Source organism: Cebus imitator, unplaced genomic scaffold (assembly GCF_001604975.1).
Source record: "Cebus imitator isolate Cc_AM_T3 unplaced genomic scaffold, Cebus_imitator-1.0 Scaffold942, whole genome shotgun sequence".
Classification (NCBI taxonomy): domain Eukaryota; kingdom Metazoa; phylum Chordata; class Mammalia; order Primates; family Cebidae; genus Cebus; species Cebus imitator.
This window is the reverse complement of record NW_016108257.1, coordinates 116,297-143,739: the sequence shown is the minus strand read 5'-3', so window position 1 is coordinate 143,739 and position 27,443 is coordinate 116,297. Positions and strand designations below refer to the sequence as shown.

At 45.2% G+C, this 27,443-nt stretch overlaps 1 protein-coding gene across 1 annotated transcript; it reads left to right on the top strand.

The window, feature by feature from the left end:
* Window positions 1-6,586: 6,586 nt before the first annotated feature.
* LOC108298351 (centromere protein V-like protein 1) lies at window positions 6,587-7,882 on the top strand. The gene has a single exon (XM_017521032.2). The coding sequence runs from the start codon at window positions 6,587-6,589 to the stop codon at window positions 7,403-7,405; it is 819 nt and encodes a 272-aa protein (XP_017376521.1). The 3' UTR covers window positions 7,406-7,882.
* The last annotated feature ends 19,561 nt before the right edge of the window (window positions 7,883-27,443 follow it).

The window sequence follows — 27,443 nt, the reverse complement described above, 5'->3', positions numbered from 1 at the left end:
ATAAAATGCATCATCCATTATTTAATTTTCTCAAATCATATATACATGTAGGATTTTAAGAGTTAAATAGTCATACAGTTTAGTAATTACATTACTAAATGATGTAATAGCAATTCAATGAAAACAGAAATCATTTGGTTCTGAATCCCTCCCACCCCCACTACACACACCTACTTCCCTGTAACAACTACTTTAAACTCATATCTGCTTCTCCTAGTACTTGGCGTGATATTTGCAAACCATAGACTTATACTGTTGTGGCATGTTTCAAAAATGGTCACAGATGAAACTTCCAGTTTCAGCTCCATGTGTAAATAGACAAGAAATGACCAATCCCATCCTTACAACAGGAAAATGCTGGATTCTCAAGGTCACAGGACATAATCACTATATTGACGACGACTGTTTAGCTGCATATGATCAGTGAAAAATAAGAATTTGATTTTTTCTAAGCTGCTCTTTACAAAGCAACTCTACTTATTAAGTACTTAGGTCTAAATCTAAATGCCAGGCATAGGATCTGCTTGTAGAGACTACAAATATCGATCAGAAAAAAAAAAAAAGATCTAAATAAGTGGAGAGAGATGTCACATATATGGACTGGAAGATTCATAATTGTTAGAAGATTTCAAATCTTCCAAGATTGATCTATAGTAATATCAGGATCCCAATAAAAATTACAGCAATTGCTTTGCACATATCAACATATTGACTCAAAATTTTGTATTGAAGCACAAATGTGCTAGAATAGAAAAACCATTCTAAAAAAGGAGAACAGAGCTATACAAGTTCATAAGATGTGATTCTAAGACATACTACAAAACTATGGTAATCAAGACAGGGTGGCATTTGCTAAGAATACACACACAGTTCAATGCAACAGACTAGCAAGCCCAATAATTGAACTGCAGAAATATTTCTCTACTGATCCTTTACAAAGGCATGTGCACAGTACAATGGAAAAAGGATAGTTTTTCTGTAAATGGTGCTGGGAAATTTCGGGTCCATATGGAAAAAAAAATTAACCTAGACCAAGAACTTTAACAAAAATTAACTCAAAAAGGACCAAAGTCCCATATGTAAAATTCAAAGTATAAAACACAGAAAACACAAAAATGTAAAATATAAAAAGAAATATAGAAATATGAAACACAGGGAAAAAAAACACAGGAAAAACATCAACATGTCTTTGTGTTTCCTGATGGGGTTTTAGTCACAAAGCCTACCACAAAGTCCATGAATATAAAAAAGTCATTTGGATTTTATTAAAATTTAAAACTTTCTGCTCTGTGGAAGACATTACTATTAAGAAAGAAAGGCAACCTAGGGACTGAAAGAAAATATTTCCAAACAGGTATTTGCGAAAAGACTTGATTCCAAATATTCAAAGAACTGTTGACACTCAAAAAGCAAACAACCACAAATAACCCAATTTAAAAATGAGCTAAAGTTCTGAACACACACCTCACCAAAGATGTGGAAGTGATAAATGAGCATGTGAAAGAATGTGTACTATAATTTGGCATTGATAGAGAAATGCAAATTCAAATAATAATGAAATGATAGTACACATCTAACAGAATGGCTAAGACCCCAAACTGACAAGCCAACTGCTGCCTTGGATGCAGAACAACAGGAACGTCCATTCACGTGAAGTGGGAAGTCTGTATCTTCCGGCAAATTTGGAAGACAGTCTGCTTGGTTCTTAATGAGGTTCATCAGAGTCTTGCCACACTGTCCAACATTCTTGCTATTAAGTATCTGCCCACTTTGCTTCAAAATGTATGTCTTATTAAACAAAATACAAATCCAGGATTAGTAAAGAGAAACTTTATTCAAAAGGGTGAGTAGAAGGAGGCAAGGTATGTGGAGGGGACTTTCGCAGGAGGACATGAGTAGGCAAAGCACAGGTAATGCTTTAGGGCAGTGAAACTATCATGTGCATTATAGACCGGATATTTGCTTCCCGCCCAAATTCACCTGTTGAAGCCCTGACCTCCAGTGTGATGGTATTTGCAGGTGAGGCCTCTGGGAGGTAATGGGGTTTGAGGTCATGAGGTCATGAGGGTGGGGGTTCTCTGATGGGGTTTGTGTCCTCAAAAGAAGAGGAAATATAAGTAACACTCTCTGTGTGAGGATGGGGTGAGATACAGGGTGGTTGTATGAGACAAAGCATTTGTCAGAATCCATGGAAATTGACAGGACACAGAAGGAAAGTTAATGTGTTTAACCTTTTAAAACATCGTTATTGAGGTTGGGAAATATCAGGCTGAAATGCAGAATATGACAAAAGAATCTAACCTTACCAATGGTTGAAAAGCTTCCCTGAAGACTGTCAAGTACAAAGAGCTAATCTAAGCAACACTGGAAATGAAAGAAGTGTGTAAGTCTAAAGACAAAAGAAATTGTACAAATGCAGCACAGTCGACTAGACAAACTTGTTGCCAGTATGGACACAGGTTGAAAACTCTGACAGCATTCTGCATGTATACTGGAACCTAACAATTAGTAAAGGGATGGTGAGAGGCAGGTTTTTCACTACAGGAGAGAGAGGTGCAGATTGTAATGTGGCAGGGGCAAGAATGATCCATGCTGTGATGGGGTAGAATTGAAGACATAGGTAGGAACTCATATTCAGCTTATTATAGATCCTCATGATCACGTATCAAAACATATATAGAAATGTGTATATACATGGGCTAGTACACATACATATGTATTTCCTTTCTGTTTCAGCAGAGAGGGCCTAGAAACCACTAGACTCTGGTAGCTATGAGAACAGCTAGTAGCCATACTTGACTTCTGATACCATTTTCTGATAAAAGGAAACAAAGATCCTTGGAGAATTGGCTGATTCTAGAAGCTAGAAAATAGACCAGAGAAGCCTAGAACATATGCAAGACAGAAATGTGCAGGATGTGCCAAAAACCAAGGAATTACACAAAATTGAACCCCAAATAATGGGAGCATACCAACGGGACCTAAGGGTAAACTTAACGTGCACCCAGTGGCCACAACTGGAAAAAAAAATAAAAAAAGAAGTATTGGATTATAATCTAAAGTATCAAATAAATATCCATGAAAGTATTATGATATAACTCATGATTGAATAAGGTAATAAATGCAGAAGCATAGATAGCTGTGCCGTGAAGGAGAACTCCAAAGAGTGTATGTACTCTGCCTCAAAGAAAGAATGTATAACTTAGTACCAGATAGGGGTGATCTTTTCTTAATGACTTCCTTCCAAAGAGCAGCGTGTGGACAGGGGTTAAAAGAGTAAATTTTCATGGGCGCACCGTCCAACACTGCTTCTGCCAGGTGATCAAGGTCAACTTACGCAGTCAAAACTAATGTTGATATTATCTACCCTTCATGAGATCACATGAAAATAGCTCTTTACCTTTGTGGAGATTCTCCAGTAGCTCACAACATCAGTCTAATCATGAGAAAAGCATTAGAAAAATCTGAGAAAAAAAATATTCTAGGGAGGCCGGGTCCAAGACTTTGAGACCAGCTTGGGCAACATAGCAAAACCCTACCTCTACAGAACACACACACACACACACACACACACACACACACACACTCTCTCTCTCTCTCTCTCTAGCCAGGCATGGTGGTGAATGCCTGTAGTTTGATGTACTTTGAAAGGCTAAGGGAGAAGGATGGCTTGAACCTGGGATGTGGAGTTTGCAGTGATCTGAGAACCCACCATTGCCATTGCATACTCCAGCCTGGGTGACAAAGCAAGAGACCCTGTCTTGAAAAAATAACATTGTGGAAAATATCTCACTAGTAACCCTGAAAACTCTCAAGGTCATGAAAACAAGCAAAGTCTGAGAAATTGTCTCAGCCACGAGGAACCTAAGGCAGGATGATGACAATTAAATGTAGTGTGGTAGGCTGCGTGGTATCTTGGAATGAAAAAAAAAAAAAAAAAAGGATATTTGGTAAGAAGAAGGAAACCTGGAATAAAGCATGGACTTTAGTTTCTTCTTTCTATCAAAAACCACCAGCAGGGAACAGTTGGGGCCTCTGTGTCAGCAGAAAAACCAAACACACAAAAATAGTATCGCGAATGCTCTGAAAATAAACTTTTTAAAAAATCCCAGAACCTAAAAACGGACACCAGAATCTACATGCTTAACCTAAAGAAAGTAGCTGACTTCCAACATCCACTATTTGTCTCATGTCCAGAGACTGCTAAAGTAATAAGCAGAATATATTGTATGCCATAGAGCATAGCCCATCGTGTCAAAAACCGGGAATAGCACAGTGTGAATGAGGAAATGCAATCCAGTGGTGACAACATAGAGACGACGCAGATGTTGCCATTTCTCTGACAAACATTTTAAAGCAAACATCATAAAAATGCTTCATTATTAAATTGCAAACAGTCTAGAACAAGACTAGAAAATGGAAAATCTCAGCGATGAGTAGATGTGTGAAAAAGAAATGATGGAACAGAAAATGAGAACAATAACAGAATTTGGAAACATTGCTGGATTCACTCGGTGAGAGACCTGTGATGACAAAAAATATCACCATCATAATGGAGGCCAATCAATAGGCTTGACTTGACGGCCGGGCGTGGTGGCCACGCTTGTAATCGCAGCACTTTGGGAGGCTGAGGAGGGAGGATCACTGCAGGGCAACGTGGGGAAACCCTGTCTCTACTAAAAACACAAAAATTAGCTGGGTGTGGTGGTGGGAACCTATAATGCCAGCTACTTAGGAGGCTGAGGCAGGAGAATCGCTTGAACGTGGGAGGCGGAGGTTGCAGTGAGATCACGCCACTGCACTCCAGCCTGGGTGACAGAGCGAGACTCTACCAAAAAAAAAAAAAAAAAAAAGGATTGAGAACACCTTAGCGCACGAGAGGTCACAGACTCATTGGAAACTGAATGGATCCTCAATGAAGTTAGGACAGTAACAAAGTTCCAGCATCCCTAGTACCAAAACTAGAGAGTGGACTCAAAGAGTAGTATAAGAAAAGAAGGCCGAAAATGTCCAAATTTTAGTGAAAAACATAAATCCAGAGATTCTGGCAAAAAAGCAAACTGCAGAGAAGACAACCACAAAGCAACGCGCATGTCGGCGCACACACATCATACTCGGTTTTTGAAGCTGATAAAAACACTGAAAGCAGCAAGACTGAAGCGAGCGGTCCATTGATAATAGGAGAACGCCAGTTTCAATGAGGGTAAATGTCTCCTCAGACCGGCGGGGGCCGTTGGGGAAGTGTCCTGACATGTTTCAGGTGTTGAATAAAAGTCCTGTCAGCTGTGAATTTTGTATCCAGTGATACCATCCCTCATGGGTGAAGGGGAAATCAAGACATTTCTCAGGTAAAGGAAAGCATTTTGTCACGAGGAGACCCATGGTGAAAGAATGGCTAGAGTCGGTGCTTAAAGCAAAAGAGGAAAGAATAAAAGATGGCCTCTGGGAGTATCAGAAAGTAGTCAAGAGTAACAGAAAAAACACCCTTAGGGGTCAAACATTAAGCCACCCTTTTCCTTGTGAATTGTAGAAATCACGTTTGTTGATTAAAGCAAAACGTAAGAAAGCATCTGATACTCCAGACGAGGTTGTCGATAAGCGGGAAGGCAGAGGGGCTGAAAGGGGCCGATGCTTCCACACTTCAATGGAAGTGGTGAGGAGCGGCAACAGGAGCCTGCAGTAAGTCACACACGCACGCTGGAAATCCCAGAGCAAGCACTGAGACAAACAGTTGAAAACACGTTCGGGAACCAAGATAAACCCTGCAGAGTGTACAGGTAAGCCACAGAAAGGCCAAACAGGAGGAACGGTTAGCCGAGACAGGAAGGAAACAAAAGAAAACAAATAATAGGTTGGTGGACTTAAACACTAGCCCAGTGATCGTGGAAATGAACTAAAACCATGTATGAAAAGGTAGATACTGGCAGAGTCAGTGAGCAACACAGCCTGCCTATTCCTCGTTTATATGAAACTCAGTTGCATTTCAGCTGCCCTGGGTAAATGAAAAGGATACGACGGGTGGGAAAAGCCTCATCAGGTAAACATCAACTAAAAGAGCAGAAGTAGGGATGTCAACATTAGGTAAAGAGGCCTTCATGGCAACGAAAATTACGAGATAGAAAGACAAAACACTACACCCGAATGAAAGAATCAGCCCCGCAAGAAGACTTTAGAGGAGTCTTTCCGTGCCCCTCCCAGCCGCCCTTCCGATTCCAGCGTGTGGGCGTTCCTCTGTGTTCCCAGAGCCCCTGGTTCTCACTTCTGCCAGGGCGAAGGTCCCAAGGTGTTGGGGACTGTATTTGCATACACCTGATCCTAAATGAATGTGAGTGCTTTAGGAGGCAGGATGCAGCTCCACACCCCAGCGCCCAGGTGGGGTACCTGGTGCCCAGCAGGTGTTTGTTGAATGCCTCACGACTGACTTTCAGGCCAGCGAAGGCTGTTGCGGTAGGGTCGAGGGAAGGGTCTCTTTACATCACATCCAACAAGGAACCAATCCTGCTGGCGGACACAAGGAGGCTGCTCAGTGACTGACGAGGAAATGGGGGTAGTGGGGTAGGCACCGGATCTGGAAGCCTCAGACGTCATGGGCAGAGTGAGGAACCCGACCACTGCTCTGCGGCGGAGGCTAAAACGGCCCGGGGACCCTCCCGCCTCCTGCGCGGCGTTCCGGGTCACCCGCGCCAGCCGCCGGCAGCGCCCCCGGGTCAGAGTCGGGGTCGGGAGCCCCGCGGCGGCCAAGAGGTGGCTGGGAAGGTGGTGGCAGAGGCGCCGATGGCGGCGGGTCCGGGAGAAACGCACTAGAGACCCGCTGCCCTCCGCACCACCCGCGGACCGGCATGAGCCAGCCGCGTCCCCCCGGGACCTGGACCTGGGCGCGCAGCGGGAGCGCTGGGAGAAGTTCAGGAAGCTGTGGGGTCTCAGCTGCGAGGGCGCCGCCAAGGTCCTGCTGGACACCTTCGAGTACCCGGGCCTCGTGCATCACACCGGGGGCTGCCACTGCGGCGCGGTCCGCTTTGCGGTCTGGGCCCCCGCAGATCTGCGCGTCGTGGATTGCAGCTGCAGGCTGTGCAGGAAGAAGCAGCACCGCCACTTCCTCGTCCCGGCCTCGCGCTTCACGCTGCTCCAGGGCGCGGACAGCATCGTCACCTACCGCTCCAACACGCACCCGGCGCTGCACAGCTTCTGCAGCAGGTGCGGGGTGCAGAGCTTCCACGCCGCGGTCTCTGACCCCCGCGTGTACGGCGTCGCCCCGCACTGCCTGGACGAGGGCACCGTGCGCAGCGTGGTCATCGAGGAGGTCGGCGGTGGCGACCCGGAGAAGGAGGACGCCGAGGAGCACAAGGCCATCCCCAAGACGTCCTCCCGGTCAGTCCCTGCCTGTGTCCGCGAACAGCAACAGTGACTGTCCGCGCAGAGAGGAACAGCGCAAGCACGCCCGAAACCGGCCGGCCGGCCGGCCCCGCGCGGAGCCTCCGACTACCTGCACAGATCACACGCTGTGAACGAGGTGTTTCTGGCCTGGTTAAACCGTGGTTTCCCTTCCAGGGTTTGCCCTTCCCCTCCGCTAGTTTTCAGTGAACTCGCTTACGTTCCAAACCTTGAACACAACTTTAATCTTGTGTACAACGTTACCCTTGCAATCCCATTAGCAAGAAGAGTGTCTCTGCTTTTTCTAGCCATCCGTTGACTGTATCTCTCGCTTTTACTGTTCTGCATACGGTTGTCACAAATCACCTGCAGATGATTCCCGTGTCCTGTACGTTCCTGGTGCTATTGTGAACAGGCTTGTTTTCAGCGCTTTGCGTCTGGTGTGTAGGACGGCAACACACAAACAGTTTGTAAACACCTTGCCAGGACGTCTTCCACTCATTATGGTGCGGTGCGCGCCCGCTCCTGTGACTTTTGGGTAGACATTCATATTGCCACTACTTAGATTCGCGTTATGCTATTTACTGGGTTTTTAGTGATATATTTCAAGATTTGGTCGTGTTCCATACCTCCCTGCTCTTAATCACCAAAAGGTGTTACTATTTTCCTTGTTGACCTCTGGAAAGTGTCTCTGGGCAAGGAGATGGGGATACAGGAATGAGAAAGACACCTGTGCATTGTATGCCCTCTTTAATCTTTTGAAAGACCTGTCTTGTACATGTGTTAAGTATATAGAAATCAGTAAACACCTTTTAGGCATCTATGTGTGTTGGTGTGTCTGTAAAGTTCGACTTGGCTATGGCAAGGCTTGGTTTTTGAAAGTACTTGGTCTCAGATTATTTCAGAAGATGCTGGTGACTCTGCCTTTTGTAGTAGAGAATACTCGCACAGGGTTCCCTACTTTTTTGATGAGGGGAATTAGCAGAGGGTTTACACATCTGGCCTCTGGGGACATACTACCTGTCTTTGAATCCTGGACCTGCTGTCATATACAGCTACATAGCTGGCATCAAGCAGCTTAAACTGGATTCCTCAACTTCCTCTTTCCTCAAGAATGTTAATAGCTAACAGAGTGTTCTCAGGTCAACACAGTGCCTTGCCTTGACTGCCTGATCCCTGAGTGCTTCTTTTCTTGATTTCGGGTCCCCCAAACTCCTCCCATCAAGGCACTCAGAGGATATGAAACTGCATTGTTTAGGGGCATCTATATAGTTGGGAAAACCATGAAGAACTGGCAGTGAAATAATTTAAACCAGCATCAGATTGGGGTTTAACTCTACGGAGGAGGAATGGCTTTGGTTAGGACATGTGTCCAGCATTCCTGTTCCTCTTCCTGTATGACAAACGGCCCCACAGTGAGTCCATAAAATAACGACCATTTTATCATATGCGTGGAAGTTCAGAGGCAGGAATTCAGAATGGGCACAGTGGATAAGACTTGTTTCCCATGAGCCTGGGACCTCAGCTGCAGAAGCCCGACTGGCTGGGGACTGGAACCATCTGAAGGCTCATTCACTGACATCCCTGCTGCCTGCATGGAGAGGACTGGAAGACTAGGCCTGGGGGGCGGAGGGCCCCCGTGTTACCACTCCGTGGCCTTTGGCCTCCTCTCAGCAGCGTGGGCCTCCCAGTACTCACGCTTCCGACCACATGACTCAGGCTCCAAGCAGCACTTTTCTGTATCCATGGTGAACGTTGCGTCTCCTCTCTCAAGCAAGACTCCTGTGTCATACACTATTGATTAGAGGTGAGTCACAGCCTTTTCAGATTCAAGCGTGGGAGGCAGAGTAAATCGCAGGTCTCGCTGTGAACGTGGCAGCTTTCATCCCAGCATGAGAGACGCCAGATCTTGTTGTTGCCACATAGTCCGTCACGGTGGGCTCCTAGGGAGCTGGTTATGTTTCACTGGTGGCCGCTCCCACATGGTGGCCGCTCAGATGTGTTTAACGGGTCACATATAGGTTGTGCACAGTTGTTGAGGATTCAAGACATAATCAGGAAACAAAATAGGTAACTGACTCCTATCTCTGAGCAAGGCCGAGAGAAGACTAAATGAACAACCGGAGGTCCGGAGGGAAGATGACAGTCAGAAGGGGACTGGCTGTTCAGTCCTGGAGCTCACCATGGCCACGGCAAACGCAGTCCAGGGTAGAAGTCTTCGTATCTTCGGGACCATAGGTACTTCTGACCCCACCAGAAATAGGTAACTTCCTGCTAGCTGCATAGGCTGGCCTGCCTTAGCTCGTGCCACTGACTGCCCCTTCCTCTCTCCGTTTTAAATCCCTGTTTCATTCATTCATCTGTTCCACAAGCATTTACAGTGGGTCTGGAATGTGTCAAACAGAAAGTGAGAAGGACTTAGGGCTATGGACAAAAGCGGAGTTGGGTGAAGATGCTCAGGCGAGGCTCTCAGAATGTAGCTCCGCTCTTCCATGGAATGCCACAGGGAACGGAATGGAAACAGCCCTCTCTCAGTAGAATGGAAGAGTGCATCTGGCACCGGATCCACAAAGGCCGCTTGTTTGTATGCCGGCTCTTCAGATGACGTCTCAGGGTGAACTCCAGACTAGAAGGTGAATTTGTTTTCTGACAATCATCAAGGAAACATCTGCAAATGTGTTTTAAAAGGAAAATTCCCACCATGAACCAAATGGAAAACAATATCGCTGGTCATAAAATGTAATTAGAAATAGATGTGTTGAAAACATTTGTTGTTATACATGATTTTTATTGTTTGGTTTTATATTTTGAGACAGACATGGGCTCTGTTGCCCAGGCTGGAGTGCAGTGGGTGATGCCGGCTCACTCCAGCCTCCACCTCCCCTGCCCAAGTGGTCCTTTCACCTCAGCCTCCCAGTAGCTGGGATCACAGGCACGTGCCGCCACAGCCCGCTAACCTCTGGTATGATTTGTAGAGAGCGGATTTCACCATACGTGAACCGGCCTGGTCTCGAACTCCTCAGCTCAAGCTTCCCGACTGCCTCGGCCTCCCAGAGTGCTGACATTACAGGTGTGACACAACATTTGTCGATGTTCTTTTGAAAATGAAAAAGATGAAATAGATCTAAGGACTCTCTCTCTCTCTAACAATGTCTCATTTGTGCTCCTTTATTTACTTGGCACTAAAATCTTTCAGAATACCTGTTGTTCATCTCAATTGGTGGAGGAAGAAACTGAGACTCTGACAATGGAAGGACCAAGCCCACGGGTGCCAAGGGAGCAGGCGGCAGGGAGAAGGTGGAGAGCCACGGCCGTTGGATACCACGGTCAATAAAGACCGGAGAAAACATAGTTCTCAGGCACTTCTGCCCCGTTCAACCTGGCCCCTCTCTGTTTTCACGGATCCAATTCTCTAAGCATCTCGCCCTATCTCCAGCTCCCATCAAAAGCAGCTCTTCAGCCCTGGCCGAGATCCTGTGGCCCGCTGCCCACTACAGGCCACCACGATGCGGGCCTCCTGTCAAAATCTGAAATGACCGTAGATTACACTTTCTGCTGTTTCATGATCCCCCACGTTGTTCGCCTACGTGCCGAGGTACTTGTGTCTATGGCCACAGATGACCTGCACACCGGAGTTTGGAAAACACTTATTTTCAGGACAGAGGCTTTGAAGGGACATCCACCTCTGCTTGTGTCCCAACTCTGCTACTCGTGCCTGCCTAAACTGGCAGCCAGTTTTAGAAGCTCCATTCACCTTCCGTGTGAGGCTTCAAGGAGGGCGTGCCCATGAAGGAATCACCGAGCCTAGCCTGTAGTCAGCACTTACTGCATGTGAGCCCTTTTTATTCTTCCTGTTGTTGTTTGAGCAAAAATTCAAAGGCAGCTTTTGTCTCGACTGCGCACAGCCTGAGGTGTAGGCAGTACTTCCAGGACCACTGCCTCCGGAACCAGCATCCACGTTTCTTTGACGTGAAAACTGAGCGTAAAAGCAATTCATTTACAAAAAGGTAGGAGGACACAAGGAAATAGGCCTTCTGGTGACTTCTTAAGTTCTAAGTTTCCCTAGACCCTGTCATCACCCAATGTGTGGCGTGAGGAACAGAGACAGCCTTTTCCATTCAAAACTGTGTGACGGGTCACAGGTCAGCGGAGTACAGGGTCCGGCAGGAGCAGAGCGATAGCGCACCCTTTGTCAGACAAGTCAGCATGCTGTTCTGGGCCTTGGCTTCATCATCTGTAAAATGGCGACAGAACTACATATTTCTTCATTTACTGAGCATCTTAAGTGAAGTGCCGGAAAGAGAATGTGGCGCTCCATGCCCTGATGCGTCAAGTGCTCAAGAAATGACAACTATCGTTCCTAATGTAACTTACGTTATTTCACCCAGTGATTTGGACCAAAAGGACCTAGACCCTATTGCTTCTGCCTCGGCCTCCAAAGTAAATGCCTCAATGAGTTACTCTAATACCTTTCCCCTCCTGCAGCATGAGCAGGATTAAGGTTTTCCTGGGAATGGCACCACGATTTCTGTGACTCCACCACAATTTCTGAGACTTGACTCTGAGGCAGTATCACAGTCTGCACTCTCTTCCCAATGTCAGGTGTGTGGGTGGTGGGGTTGATGTCGTCACTGTCTCTCACCTAAATAGTAGACTTGAAGTGAGTGAAGGCCGTTCTCATACGTCAGCCTGTAAAAGATGTAAGCATCAGCGACTTCATGCCCACAGGTGGACATTGGAGAAACTGTCAACAGCTGCGGGGAGCTGCAGATTCCAGCGGGGGAAAATCCAATGATAACCTCAGGGTCTCTGAGATAAAGCCTCCTCATCACAAGGTGGCAGATTCCTGCCTCCAGAAGACCCAGGGAGCCTGCTCCCAGCATCCCAGAGACAGTTGGTTAGGATTCGCATCTCTAAAATAAGTGTTCCAGGTATGCTAGGCGGGCACAAGGGTGTCCGCCAGAAAAAGCGACTGTCTCTATTTCTTCTGACTTGCCAACACCATTGGTATCCATTGCCAACACGCCCTACACCTCCCAACCCGTAACCTCCAGTACCCACCATTTGTTCCCTCTGCATGTATGAGTTCTGATTTTGAGACTCCACATGTAAGTGAGAACATGTGCCATTTGTCTCTCTGCCTGGCTTATTGCACTTGGTCTAATATGCTCCAGGTTCACTCACGTCACACGTGGCAGGATTTTTTTCTTTTTCAATGACTAATGTTCCTACCACGTACTCCACAACTCGGAGGAGACGACGAGACTCCGCCTGGATTCCTCCTCCCGGCAGTAAGCTGAGGCAGGCGTTAGGTCCAATATCTTGCATTGTACTCTCTGACGGTAGATGCATCCAGTATACATACAGAACTCTGATAAATCAACAGTCAAATGATGACCTAATTCAAAACTGAGCACAGAATCTGAACAGACATGTTGCCAAAGAAAGTATACAAATGGCCGATAAGCACAGGAAAATCCACCCCGCCGCCCCCCACTTCATCATTATCAAGTAGGGAAATGCAAATCAAAATCACAATGAGCTATGGCTTCACACTCCGTAGGATGACAAGAATAAAAAAGACAGGCAATAACAATTGCTGACAAGGGTGTGGAGAGATTAGAGTCCTGGTACATTGCTAGTGGGAATATAGCCTAGGGCAGCTTGGTTTGAAAGAATCTGGCTGCCCCTCAGTACTAGAAACAGAATTTCCATATGGCCCAGGAGGTCCACTCTTAGGTATCCACAGAAGAGAAATGAAAATCTGTGTCCCAACAAAACCTGTACACGAACTTACATGGTATCATTATTCCTAGCGGTGAAAGGTTGTGAGTGGCGCGGGCGTCCATCGGTTGATGAACTCATGGGTGATTCTCCATTCAGGGGAGTATGGCTGGGCAATAAGAAGGGATGAAATACTGATACATGCCATAACACACATGAGCCTGGAAAACGTGCTGCTGAGGTACGGGACTGCTTCTGAATGCTCTCATTTCCCAAATGGACTGTCCACCAGCGTGTCTCCCAGATTTGGGGTTATCTGTTATAGATTTCCATTGTAATTTCTGCCTCCGGCAGCTGCAGTTTTCCAGTTTGCCTTATAAGGTTTTCAGGAAATGCCCAGCATTTTTCCGCCCTGACTTCCCTGTTAGCTCAGAGAGGAGCAGCTTGCTTCTGTCCTTCAGGAAGCCGCTAGACAAGTTAGAACCCATGAAAACCATGACCTTTGAATGAGCTCTGCTCCCTCCAGAACCAGGTACCGGGATTCCTCACAGGGGATGCCGGCTGCTGGGTGCAATGCCAACACCGTGTCGGAAAGCAGGTGGAGCAAGGGCAGATGAAAATGCTATAAAGTTGTCCTGTGAGTTTTTCTTTATGGCATCTTTTTTCATTGAGGTAAAATACGCCCACCATGACATTTGGCATTTTAACCCTTTTTAGTTTACGTGTCCCTGGCGTGTGAGTACATTCACGTTGTTGCGCAACCCTCACCATTATCCATTTGCACAAGTTTTCATCTGCTCAAAAGAAACTTGGTACCCCTCCCACAGTAACTCCCTTTCTCCCCTCTCCCACAGCCCCTGGTGATCTCCATTCTACCTTCTGTCTCCATGCATTTGCCTCTTCTCAGTACCTCATAGAGGTGAATTCTTACAGTCTATGTACTTCGGAGCCCAGCTCATTTTCCCTAGCATAAAACCTTCGAGGTTCATCCATGTTGTTCCACGTTGCAGGGTTTCATTCCTAAAAGCTGCATCATGCTGTTTGTGTATGCCACATCTTCTTAATCCGTTCATCCAGTGATAGGCTGTTTTTTCTTTTTCTATCTTTCTTTCCTTCTGTCTTTCTCGCTGTTTCCTTCTCTCTCTCTCTTTCTTCCTTTGTTTTCTTTCCTTTTTTTTGTAGAGACACGGCCTCACTGTGTCACCTAGGCAGGAGTGCAATGGCACGATCTCAGGTCACCGTAACTTCTGCCTCAGCCTCCTGAGTAGCTGGGCCTACAGGTATGCGCCACCATACCTGGCTAATTTTTGTCATTTTAGTAGAGACGAGTTTCGCCATGTCGGCCAGGGTGGTCTCAAACCCCTGACCTCAAGCCGTCTGCCCACCCTGGACTCCCAAAGTGCTGGGATTCCAGGTGTGAACCATGCAGCCCGGCCCAGTGATAGACAGTTAATATGTTTCTCCACTTTAGCTATTGGGAAGAGTGCCGCCAAAATGAGTCAGTCGCAGACAAATACTAGGTGATTCCACTGAAAGGAGAAAAAGAAAATAGCTCATAGAAGCAGAGAGTACAATGGTGGTTACCTTCGACTGAAGGGGGTGGGGGAAACGGAGTTGCTCATCGGTGAGTGTAAAGTTTCAGTTATGCCAGAAAAATAAGCTCTGGAGACTTTCTGGACAAGATTGTGCCCACAGCTAACACTCTCTTGTACACTTAAAGGTCTGTTAGGAGGGTAGATCTCATGTTAAGTGTCTTTGCACAATATTGTAAAGGGCACTTTCGGGGCACTCTTCTCTGACTCCTCAAGCTAGGTCAGGTCACCGTGTTACGGCAGCCTAGGTGGCTGTTCTTCGTATCACACGCCACAGTGAAACAGGCGGAAGAGCGTTTGCCACACAGCAAGCACTGAATACATTTAGCTAGTAGTACAATTTCAACATAACATTGTGCCGGGTTTTCAACTCTGATTGCATACATTGATTAAAATTTGAGATGGGTGTGAAAGTATTACTTTGTCCATTCATAAAATTAGCTCTGTTCTGGATGTCAGAGATGTGAACGGGAGACACAAACATAATTTTGGATGAATGTGCATGTCCCCTCCGGGCTATAAGGTAAGCACACGAAGGCAGAGACAGACACCGTTTCCCTGCAGGTATGCAGAGACCAGCAGAGAGGCTTAGCTCAGGGTGGGCTGAGGGAGCACTGCCCGATCCCTTCCAGAAGGTACCTTTGACCACAGAAAACGCACGCGCACGGGTACCCACGCTTGTGTCCAAGGCTCAAAAAGGCCTGATGCCAGGGTTTCAAACTGTGCCCATCCCTCCTGTCCCTGTCACACCTCTCCTTGGATGTGAGCCCTAGAGGCAACCTCCCTGTTTCACCAAAGAGTTGCTGCCTGTCCCTGAGCTCAGTGCCTGCTCCTCAGGAGTCAGGCAGAGCAGCCAGAGCAATTGTCTGGCGTCGCCTGCACTCAGTTTCCAGACAATTTCCCCTGCACTCAGTCTCCAGACAATTGGTCATTGTCCACCCCCAACCCCAGTGCTTGAAAAAGCCCGGGAGAAAAAGGGAGAACTGAAGGGATCCGGGACCTGCAGCCAAAATTCAAGGGAAACATGATAGGGTGTCGCGGTGGGGAGGTGCCTAGTCTGCGTGTCACACTCTTACATAACTTGCCACTTCGCCTTGGCCTCCCAAAGTGCCGGGATTACAGGCGTGAGCCACCTCACCAGGCCTGCTGCAACTTCTTTGAAGGACAAATTGGCAGAAAGTTTCAACTTTTCAACTTTCATGTCCTTTAATACCTCAGTTTGACCTCTAAGAATATTTCCTACAAATATAATCATATACATGTACAAAAAGTACGTAGTACAAGGATGTTTGACGCTGCTTTTAAAAAAAAAAAAACAAAGAACTTGCCACTTCGATGCAGTCACATTTCCTCTCCCACCCTGGGTTTTCATCTGTCGAATGTGGTAATAACCCCATACCGTTGGAATCCCGTGAGGCTTCAATGCCCTAATGGACGTAAAACGCTGAGCACGCAGCCTGGACCCAGGGGAAACTTGTAATATTGAAAATTTAAACTGGGCACCTTACGCCATTTTCCTTTATGTTTTCTCTACAATTGTCCTTCCTTTAACTAATGCACCCCTCCACGAAGCATCTTTTCTCTCTCCTTCCCTTCATGGTCAGGTGTCTGGAAGAACGAGTGGGTGCTCCGCCCTCATTCCTCCACCTGTCTCTCACCTGTCAGCCTGCACGTGACCTTCACTCCGGCACCCTCCGCATTGTCTTCCATTGACTAATATCACCCGTGACCTCTGGGTTGCTACAGGGAAGGAAGATGGTCCAGGCTTCAATTGCATGACCTTCCTCCTTGCTCTGATACCACAGAGCACTGTTTCCTCCTAGAAACACTCTTATCTCTCCAATCCTGTGCCACTGCTTTCCCGATGTTCTTCTCCCTTTCGCCAGAGCTCCCATTCACCTAGCTCCACCATAAGCTCTTCCTCCCGTACGCTGGCATTGCGTATTTGACTTTCTCTGTGCTTGGTCCTAGGGCCACTCGTTATCGCTCCATGCTTTTCATAGCCAACCCCGACAGGAGCCTCACCTCTAGCTCGCCATCTGTAAGTCACCAAGGATATTTCTTTATGAGCCCACACTGTCGGCACAGTTCCAGACCAGAGTGACCAGCTCGATGCAGTATATCCGGTCGTGTTAAAGACACCTGTAACTCCACAGCACCAAAGACAAATGCGTGCATTTGGTTTCTTTCCAGTGTTGTCATCCCATTCGATGGAATCAGACTCCCTTCAGTGGCACACACCAGCAGTTTAGGCATCATGCTTGTCACCCCTTCCTCCCTCACCTGTCATGTGATATTCTCACCAACAGAGATTTCTCTCCTACATATCCATCAACATTCTCCCTGTTTTTCCATCTCCACTACCACCATTTTGTCCAAGTTCTCATCATGGGATACTTTGACAATGTGAAGTGTTTCCTAACTGGCCAACACCAGCATTCACTCCGGCCTCTCTCCAATCCAAACGTCCCCAAAGGATATTTACAATAACAGAGTACCACATACACACGCACACACACCCGGCTCGCTCCACCTGGTTACAACCGTAGGAGCTCTTCCGTGCTCTTAGGGTTAAAACCAAAATCTTTGGCATGGCCCAAATGTTCTGACCTCTCCCTGAGGTTCAGGACTAGGGTGCAACAAGAGAGGCACTTGGGATGCAGAATTTAAGGGAATGTTCTCAGCCAGAGTCGTGCCAGTGGAGTGCGGGCATCAGGGAATGGGTGCGTGTTGCAGTTTTGCACCCGTGAGGCTGCTCTTGCTTCATCCCTGCTATCCTTGCCCATCCACCGTACTCACGGTCATAACTGCTCACATTCACTCAATGACTGACTGCCACTGGTCATCAGAGTTGATGGTTCTGTGTGCTTTACAGGCACAATGTCACTGAATTCTCACAGGTACTCTGTAAGGTAGCTTTTTCATCATCCCATGGGACACGAGTAAGGCCCCACAAGGTTCAATGACTGGTCCCCTGTTACAGAGCTACTCATGGAGAGAGCTTGGGGCCAAATGCAGGCCATCTGATGACACAGACCCAGTCCTCAGCCTGAGTGGCACTCAGCCACCTTCCGTCTTTGCCTCCCCATCTCACACCGCTCCCCTATTTGTGGCTTTCACTCCAGTCACATAAAGTCTCTTCCGTTCCTCGGACTTCTTACACTTATGCTGATCACAAGGCCGTTTCACATGCTGTGCCCTCAGTCAGGACTGAATGAATGGCCACCACTGCTTTTTTTTTTTTTTTTTTTTTGAGAGGGGATCTCGGTCACCCAGGTTGGAGTGCTGTGGCCGAGTTTGGCTCACTGCAAGCTCCGCCTCCTGGGTCCATGGGATTCTCTCACCTCAGCCTCCAGATAGCTGGGACTACAGGCACCCGCCACCAGGCCCTGTTAAATATGTTAAATATATTTTTTGTATGTTTTAGTACCGACAGGGTTTCACCATGTTGGCCAGACTGGTCCCGAGCCCCTGACCACAAGTGAGCTGGCAACCTCAGCCTCCAAAGTGCTAGGATTACTCTTGTGAGCCACTGTGACCACGGGTTTTTAAGGCTGTGCCAATCATCCTTCAGACTTCAGCTCTGCTGCCACTCAATTGGGCCCCACATCAAAGTCCAGGTCAGGGTCCTATTATTATGACCCCACATAGAAATGTGCCTCTTATCATTAGGGTGCTGTCATTACAGATCGTATACTCATTAATGTGGTGTTTGGTTGATGTGATCTTATCTGCAGACCTGTAAGCAAGAAGAAAGATAGCACCATGTCTGGTTTTGCTCCCCACTGAACTCCTGTAACTCACACAGTGCTTGGCACTCGGCAAATATTAGACGCTTATTGTGGAATGAATTATTTAATTAGTTAATGAATTGTCGAAGTTTCATGTAGGGCCACAGGATGAGGAGAACAGTTTTCTAGGCAGAAGGAACCGTAGGTGCAAAGGCTATAGTGCAGTAAAGAAATCGACATGTTTGATAACTCAGAGAAGGCCAGCATGAGTATTGTCAATGCCTTCCAGTCAAAGAGGACCAGGCATGCGCAGCCGGTTAAATAAATTGGGTTTATTATTCACTGCAATGAAGGAGAATAGAATGCACTGCATAAGGAAGCCTGCATCGTTGCAGAACTGTTATGCGATAAAGAACCTATTACAGGATTGGCTTTTTGGTTGGGTGATTCTGTTACTTATGCAGAAAAACAGGGCCCAGCTGTGGGTGAAAGTCCAGATTCTTAGCAGCACAGAGACCTAGTTATAAGTGTGAGGCACATGTCTGGATGCCTGAGACTGATTCTTCCCCGAATGACTCAAAAGCAGAGAGATCTGGACACAACTGGCACAAGAACCTGGAGAGGTAAGCTGGGCCAGGCTATGCGGGGCCTGGAAGATCATGAAGCCATGTTACTGGAGTTGTGGGGAAGGGGACAAACCCTGGTGTATCTCCAGTGAGAAGAGCATGGACGGGGAGGATGACACTGTGGTGGATGAAAAGAAGAGCTACCCACACCCATGAGGAAGCAGGGCAGGTGGAGGCAAAAGGATGGTGTTCTGGGCTGGGGCCGGGAAAGATGACTGGACCTATGAGCCCTGCTGTCCCATGGAAGCATGAAAAAGGCATGCCAACAGTCTTTCTTAGTTTGAAGACAGGGTGTGGGTGTGGTGCAAACCGGACAATACCTACAAGACAGACACCAGCTCTTCCCACCAGCTTCCAGGCCTAACCCTTAGGGAAAACCTCACCGTGCATTTCCCACGGGAGAGGGATCTCCCTGAGGTACTTGGTTGCCTTGGGGACTCAGGTGCTTGGCCCCGCGTCCGGAAACCACCGGTGCCTGGCCAGGGCCAACTTCTTCCCAGTTGGATTCATAACGGCCAGATACTTTGCTGTGAACTGGCTGGGACGATCTGCAGGTGGGTGAACGGCTGGCCTCTTTGGACGTTATGGATGGATGGGACGATTCCTCTCCTACTAAAGGATGAATAGCCCCGTTTAATCTGCTATTCCACGCGTCTGTCTCTTGTGACGTTGGCATGTGTTCATCACACCAACTTTATTTCATAACATGTTTCATAGTTTCTATTTCATATGTAGCATTTACTACTTGTTAATTGATCAAGTCATACCAACCGTATTCTCATTAATAATTTAACAGTGTCAATGAAGAGAGTCCGACTCAGTAAAATGTTTGAAGAGATTTATTCTGAGCCAAATATGGGTGACTGTGGCCCGTAACACAGCCCTCAGGAGGGTGTCAGGGTGCAGCTTAGTTTTATATATTTCAGGGAGACGTGAGACTTCAATCAAATGCGTTTCAGAAATACATTGGTTCGGTCCAGAAAGGCGGGACAACCACATACATTGATTTGTTCCGGACTCGGAGGTGGGGGTGTGCTACAGGTTACAGGTAGATTAAAAGTGTCATGGTTGACAATTGGTTGGGTTGAGTTTATCTAAAGACGTGAAATCAAGAAAAAGAAAACGTCTGGGTTAATATAATAATTGTGGACACCAGAGTTCGTACTGTGCAGGGGAAACCTTGCTTCAGGTAGCAGACTTCAGAGAGAATAGAGTGTCAATGTTTCTTATCAGACATTAGGTCTGTGTTGACGTGAATGCCAGACAGGTACAAAGAGGCATGTTGGAACCCCAGTTCCCGTCATGGCCTGAACTGGTCTTTCAGGTTAAATTTTAAGAGTGTCTTGGCTGGGGAGGAAGTCCATTCTAATGGTTAGGAGCCTTAGAATTTCATTTTTGGTTTACAATAATTTTACTTAACATGTCAAGACTTACACCACGCCACATGCTTTCCAAAGCATGTAGTATCTTATTTAAGTCTTACAAAGGTTTTTTTCAATATCCACATCACTGATGAGGAAACTGAGGCCACAGAGAAGTTAGGCCATTGCACACAAGTAGGATGTGGTAACAGGGCCGGCTTCGTGGACCTGCAACCAGAGTAGTCCCACAGGGCTCCCTGCTCAGAATGGGCCCCTGGGCTTGACATTTAGTGTAGCTGCCTTGAAACCCTGAAGGATTTCTTTCCTTGAATTTGTGCTTGTTAGACGTGGTCTGATGAAACAATGCAGTGTGTGCGGGGGTCCCGGAGCCTCGGCTGTCATGTGGTCCTGCTCTCACCCCCTCCCGGCCTCACTGGGATGGGTTTTCTGCCGCCCCCTCACCCACACACCCTCTCAGACTCCTTTTCCCTCTGCCGCCCCAGCGACTGCTGCTGCACTTCGCCTGGGCCTGGGTGTGGGTGCAGGGAGGGGCAGGGTGAGAATGCCAAGTCACAGGGCAGGGCTCCGGACACCTGTGAGGACCTTCACCCACCCTATGCGTGTCCCCTTAACTGAGGGAGCACCAGGTTAAATTGCAACTGGAAAAATCCTGAGAGGTCAAAACAGAGATTGAGTGAGAAAGGAAAGTCAGCTTTTGCTGCTTTTGAACAGCGGACCCCACATGCTCCTTTTGTATGAGGCCCCTCGTTACGGGGTTTGACCTGCATGGTAGAGAAGGGTCACAAATTCAAGTTTGCATAGCTCCAAAGCTTGTTCCTTCTTCTCCTTTTCTGGTTTTTTTTTTTTTTTTTTTTTGTTGTTGTTGTTGTTTTTGTAAGCAAAGTTTAAGAAATGGAATAGGTGATACATACACATTTGGTGTAAAATTCCAAGGCTTCAAAACTATGTGCAGCTAACGGATTCTTCTCACCCCCGTTGCTGCACCTTCCAGAACTCTTTCCCAAAGGCCACTCCTCTTTTCCGCCAGACTTTTAGATACCCTTCTAGAGAAACATCACTGGCATTCAGGCATACCTTATCCAAACCCCTCTTTCTACATTAAGGTGAGTAGCAAACGGTGTGTGGACCTGGCATTTTATTTTCATCTCAGAATGTATCTTGGAGTACTTTCTATGCTTAATACAGGCAAAAGTTACAGCATGCTTTCCATGCCATTGCCGTGAATGCTTCAGACCATTGAGTTCATCCTCACCATAACACAGGGAGCTAGGTGCTTTCCTCGTTGTGTGCATGAGGAGTGTAGAGCACATGCGATTGACATAACTTGCCATCGGTAATACGGCTAAACAGGGAAGAACCAGGATTCGCACCCACGCAGTGTAGCTGCACAGAGGTAAAAGCCTTCTGCTCTTTTTCCATGCCTTCAGGGTATGCTTTGATATGAATATATCCTTTTCTTTCTTTAGCCAGTGCCCTGTTGACCAGGGGTGTACCCAGGCTTAGACCGTTACAGACCACACCGCACTGAGGAAAGTAGCATGCAATATCATTCCATACATGTGCAAGTACACCCAAAGAGCAAATTCATAGCAGCAAGAGTTCTAGAAGAGGGGGGCAAAAGGCACACACGGTGTGGACAGATATTGCTAAATTACCTTCTCTAGGTATTACATCAAGTTACGCCCATACTAACAATGCAGGAATGTGACTCTTCCCAGACCCTCACCAGATCAGTCTGTTTCAAACATTTGCATATTCGTCCATGGGATAGATAATGGACGGTATCTTATTGCCGTCCATTAAGATACCCATTTCTCCGATTGGGAGTGTGGCTGGGAAGTTTTCTATGCATTTGGGAGCTTTTTGTATTTTTCTTTCTGCAAGCTGTTCAGGCAATATAGAAACAGAGACTGACTAGCTGTTCTCCAAACCTGTTTCCTTTTCTTCCTGGGGCTTCCCAGTCTCCTGGCAGGTATCTGTGACTGGTGAACTGAGGCCTGGGCAATGAATGGCGGGCCCAAGTGAGACTTCCCCCAAACCTGATTCATGAAAACCTCCTATGACATCCTCCTAGGCCTTCTTCCCCATCTGCTGGAAAGATGTTGACACCCAAAGACTCTGTCTCAAAAAACAGCAAAAACATACCTGAGACTGGGTAATTTATAAAAGAAAGAAGTTTAATTGGCTCACGGTTTTACAGGCTGTACGAGAAGCATGGGAGCTTCTGCTTCTGGGGACGCCTCAGAAAACTTACAATCATGACTGAAGGCCAAGAGGAAGTAGGCACTTTTCACATGGCTGGAGCAGGAGGAAGACAGAGAGGGGGAGGTGCTACACGCTTAAAGGACTGGGTCTCCTGATAACTCACTACCAGGAGAATAGCACCATGGGGATGGTGCTACACCATTTTTGAGACCTCCGCCTCCATGATCCAGTCACCCCTCACCAGGCCCCACCTTCACGCTGAGGATTACGGTTGAACATGAGATTTGTGTGAGGACACACATCCAAATCATATCATATATAAGGATTTTTAGCTTTTATATTCTCTTTGTAAAAGATATCGCTAGCTTTTTTAACAGGTACGTTACATGTGATATTTTCATGTATGTTTCTGAAACAAATTTCTTGGAAATTTACCATTCTTAAATTATTCTTGTCTAGTTTCTCTGTCCAGGTTCGCTTAGTAAAACACAAAGGGTAATGTACTTGCTACCTCTATTCTCTGAAAATGCTGTGCAGTATCAGAGTGATCTCTTACATAAACATTGACAGAACTCATTTATGAAGCCATCTGGGATTAGAGATTTTTTGTCAAAATTATTTGATTACTGATTGCATTATTTTGTATTTACAGTACAAATCATGTTTTTACATCTTCTCTCAGGTTTCAGTATTTTAAGTATTTTGCCATTTGTCGATTCCTCTAAATTTTCGGTTTATTGGCATCATGGTCTCTAGTGATGTGCCCCCCAGTTTTGATTCCTGATATTACTAATTTGTGTGTTTACTCCTTTTATCTTCGTAAGTCTCACCCATGATTTATAAGTTTTACAGACTTTTCATTTTTTGCTTTTCGTTTTTGAGTCTCGCTCTGGTGCCCAGGCTGAAGTGCAGTGGCAAGATCTCATCTCACTGCAACATCTGCTTCTGGAGTAAAAGCAATTTTCCTGTCTCAGCCTCCCATGTAGCTGGCACAACAGGCATGCACCACCCCACCTGGCTAATTTTTGTATTTTTAGTAGGGATGGGATTTCACCATGTTGAACTCCTGTGCTCAAGCAATCCGCCCGCCTCCGCCTCCCAAAGAATTGGGATTACAGGAGTGAGCCTCTGCACTGGCCGAGTTTTTACAGACTTTTTTTTTTTTTTNAAAGAACGTGAACAAATATCTTGCCACTTTCTTCTTTCCTCCATGCCAGAAATGGAAAAACTGCTGTCACTAGAATTTATGTTCCCCTATAAGTAATGTGTCATATTCGTGTGCTTGGTTTCTTGATTTATTTTTTGTCTTGAGGTTTAAGAAGTTAAAATATCATGTGCTTTGGCATGGATTACTTTGGATTACCCAATTTGGGGTTCACTTATTTCCTTGAATCCATACCTATATGGCTTTTTTTTCCCCAAGATCTGGGAAGAAGTCATACATTTTAAAAAATATTTTTTAAAGCAAATTACATTTTATGTCTGAAGGCATAGCTATCTAGAGAGCCTCAGGATAACTGAAAGTACTACAATATGATACCAACATGCTTTTAAAAAATAAACTTTATATTTTACCCCAGGTTTAAATTTATAGAATTACTATGATCCTCACATCTCAGTTTGGCAAATACTTATTTTGAACAAAGGGGCTTTGAACTGACATTTATTTACTTTGATTTGTGCCTTAAATCTTTGGCTTATTATTATCTGAATTTGTAACACGTTTAAAAGCCTGCGCTCATTGTCTCTATGAGGCTTATATGACGCAATGCACTTAAAAAAAAATACAGCCTAGCCTACAATAAGCATTTACTGCATATGAGCTCTTTTTACTTTTTTTTGTTGCTCTTGGAGCAAAAATTCAAAGGCAGCTTTTGTCTCAACTGTACACAGCTTCAGGTGTAGGCAGTAGCTTGAGAACCACTATCTCAGGAACCGTCCCCCACATTTCCTTGCCATTAAAACTTAGTAAAAAAGCAATTCGGTGGAAAAGGTCACATAGGCATAAACAAGTAGGAGGAGAGAAGAATATAGGCTTCTTGATTCCTTATTAAGTTCCCACTTTCCCTAGATCCTACCATCTCCCACTGTATTGTGTGACAAACAGAGATAGCCTTTTCTATTCAACACTGTGTGCAGGAGCACAGGGAGGCAAAGTACAGGACCCTGCAGGAGCACACAGATGGGGAACCCATTGTCAAACAAGTCAATCAACCACTCGGGGACTCGGTTTTCTCATCTGTAAAATGGTTATAGAAGCACATATCTTTTAATTTCTTGAGCATTTTAAGTGATGTGCTGGAAGAATACAGAGCTCCATGCCCTGATGTGTCAAATTGTCAACAAATGTCACCTATCATTACTAATGTAACTTATGTAATTATACCCAGATATTTGGACCAAAAACCCCAGACCTTATCGGTTCTGCTTGGGACTCAGCAGGAAATCTGTCAATGAGTTACCCCAATACATTTTCCCTCCCACATTGTGATAAGATCAAGATTTTTCTCTGAATGGCATGCTTTAAGAGATTCCTTCACAGTCTCTGAGACTTAGATTTGAGACACTATCGCAGTCTTCACGCTCTTCCAAATGTAGAAAGCATGGAGAACAAGCATGAGGTATGAGGTTGCAGGGGTTGATGTCATTCCTGTCTCTCCCTTATAATAATAGATCTGAAGTGAATTAAATCTCTTCTCATGGGTCAGGCTTTAAGAGATGTAACCAGCATGGACCATGAGTGGACATTGGAGGAACTGTCAACAGCCCAGGGGAGTTGAAGGTACCTGCTGGGGAAAGCCAAATTATGACATCATGATCTCTGAGATAAACCCTCATCAGATTCCTATGTGTAGAAGGCCCCAAGAGCTTACTGTCAGCATCAGAGAGTTATCCCAGTTAGGACTGGCATCTCTACAAAAAGTGTTTCAGGATCACATGCAAGTACAACAGTGTCCAACAGAAAAAGAGTGACTGTTTTACCTGAGTATAACTTCTTGGGTATTTGAAAATATTTTCTAGAAATACTTTGATGAAGATTCTCTTTCCCATTTTCTTTTTCTTAGCCTGAATCAGATCTTGCTAAATATGGGATATTAAAAATTATGTTTCATGAGATTATATTTCCAGTAAATATGGAGAAAAGGCCCCAGATTTACCCTTCCCCCTGAAGCAATGAAATAATCTAGGCAGCATACATGAAAGAGTAATTTCCAAGATATTGAACATAAAGCAGTGAAAGGGTAATCTGAAGATATGAGAAACAAAAACAAATTGAGTAACATGACTGCCTCAGTTTACTGTAGGAAAGGGTAACCCAGGCAGAGCTTGGTGATTTCCCTATGTGGAGTACATTGTAGAGGAGTCAAGGTGGCTCTAGTTTTCAAGGTAGAGTGTTAGAGAAGAGAGAGCTGCACAGAGGGAGAACTTTGAAGCTTTGTAGAGATTTCCCTTTGAGTATTTAAGTAAGTGGTACAGAGGTTTGCCTATGAGGCTACTAGAGGTTACGGGAAAAGCCATCTGAAAGGACTAAATAGCATTAAGCTCACACAGGCTGGGGAATGTGACTCCCATCAGCTACAGTGGAAAAGCTTACACATCACAGAGCATCACAGGGCATAAAGCAAAGTACTCAAAAGGCTTTGCTTTGAAAATGGAAGAAAATTATTCCCAGAGTGAACATCACTCTGATCATGCTTAATAGAGCATAAAAATAAAACCTGAAATGACAAAATATTAATAGTTTCTAAATTTCTTAACCACATCTGAGAACAAAAAGGAAAACTACAGAAATACAAAAATAGTTATTATTCAACTAATTAGGATGAACAATATCTGGCATCTAATAAAAAATAATCAAGCATGCAAGCAAGCAGGAAAATAAAACCCTTAATGCAGAGAAAATTCATTCAATGGAAACAAATTAAGAATGATACAAATGGTAGAATTACTAGACAAGGATATTAAATGGCTATTTTCACTATTCCATATGGTCAAGAAGCTTGAGGAGAAGTTGAGAATGTTTAACAGAATTTTTAAACACATGTCACTCAATTTGTTTCCTATCTCTTCAGATTATTCTTTCATTGCTTCATGTCCAATATCTTGGAAATTATTGTTTTATATTTCCAGTCCATGACTTAATGTAATTTTTAAAAGTAATAGATTTATTATTTTTTTAAGATTTTGAACTTTTTATTTTAGTAAAATCAGAATAAACAGAGCGCATGCAGTGCCAGAATCTAAAACTAATACAATAAGCAATTACTAAACTTACAGTGACTAGAGGTTCAATGGTTATATTCAGCAATTCCATTCATTTTTAAATTTTTTTTTTAGGGCTTGAAGAGAGATCCATTCTTTATTTACTGAAGATATTGCTGGCTGATAAAACTGAATGTAAGTCACTGATTATGGCAATACACAAAAATAACTACATATTTGAGGACCGTAAATATGCTAGACAATCACTGAAAATCAAACAAAACAAAACATATAACAAAATTCAGACAATCTTTGTGGACGTGGACACTTCATATCAGTGTTCAGAAGTGTTTCATTAATATCTTAAGACAAGTATGTCAAAACCTTGATATGTTTTAATTTCAAGTTGACAATTTTGTCTTGAATTTTGTCAGAAAATTAGAGCTACATTGCCAATGCCAGGTCTGTTTAATTTGACTCAAGTTTAATAGGACTCAACATTAAAAGCTCACACTACCTCAGTGTGACTAAAGCAGGAGGTAAGAGTTAAACCCAAACTACAGCAATTAAGTCTTCAAACCAATTTCTGAATAGGGCTGCTGTTTATTT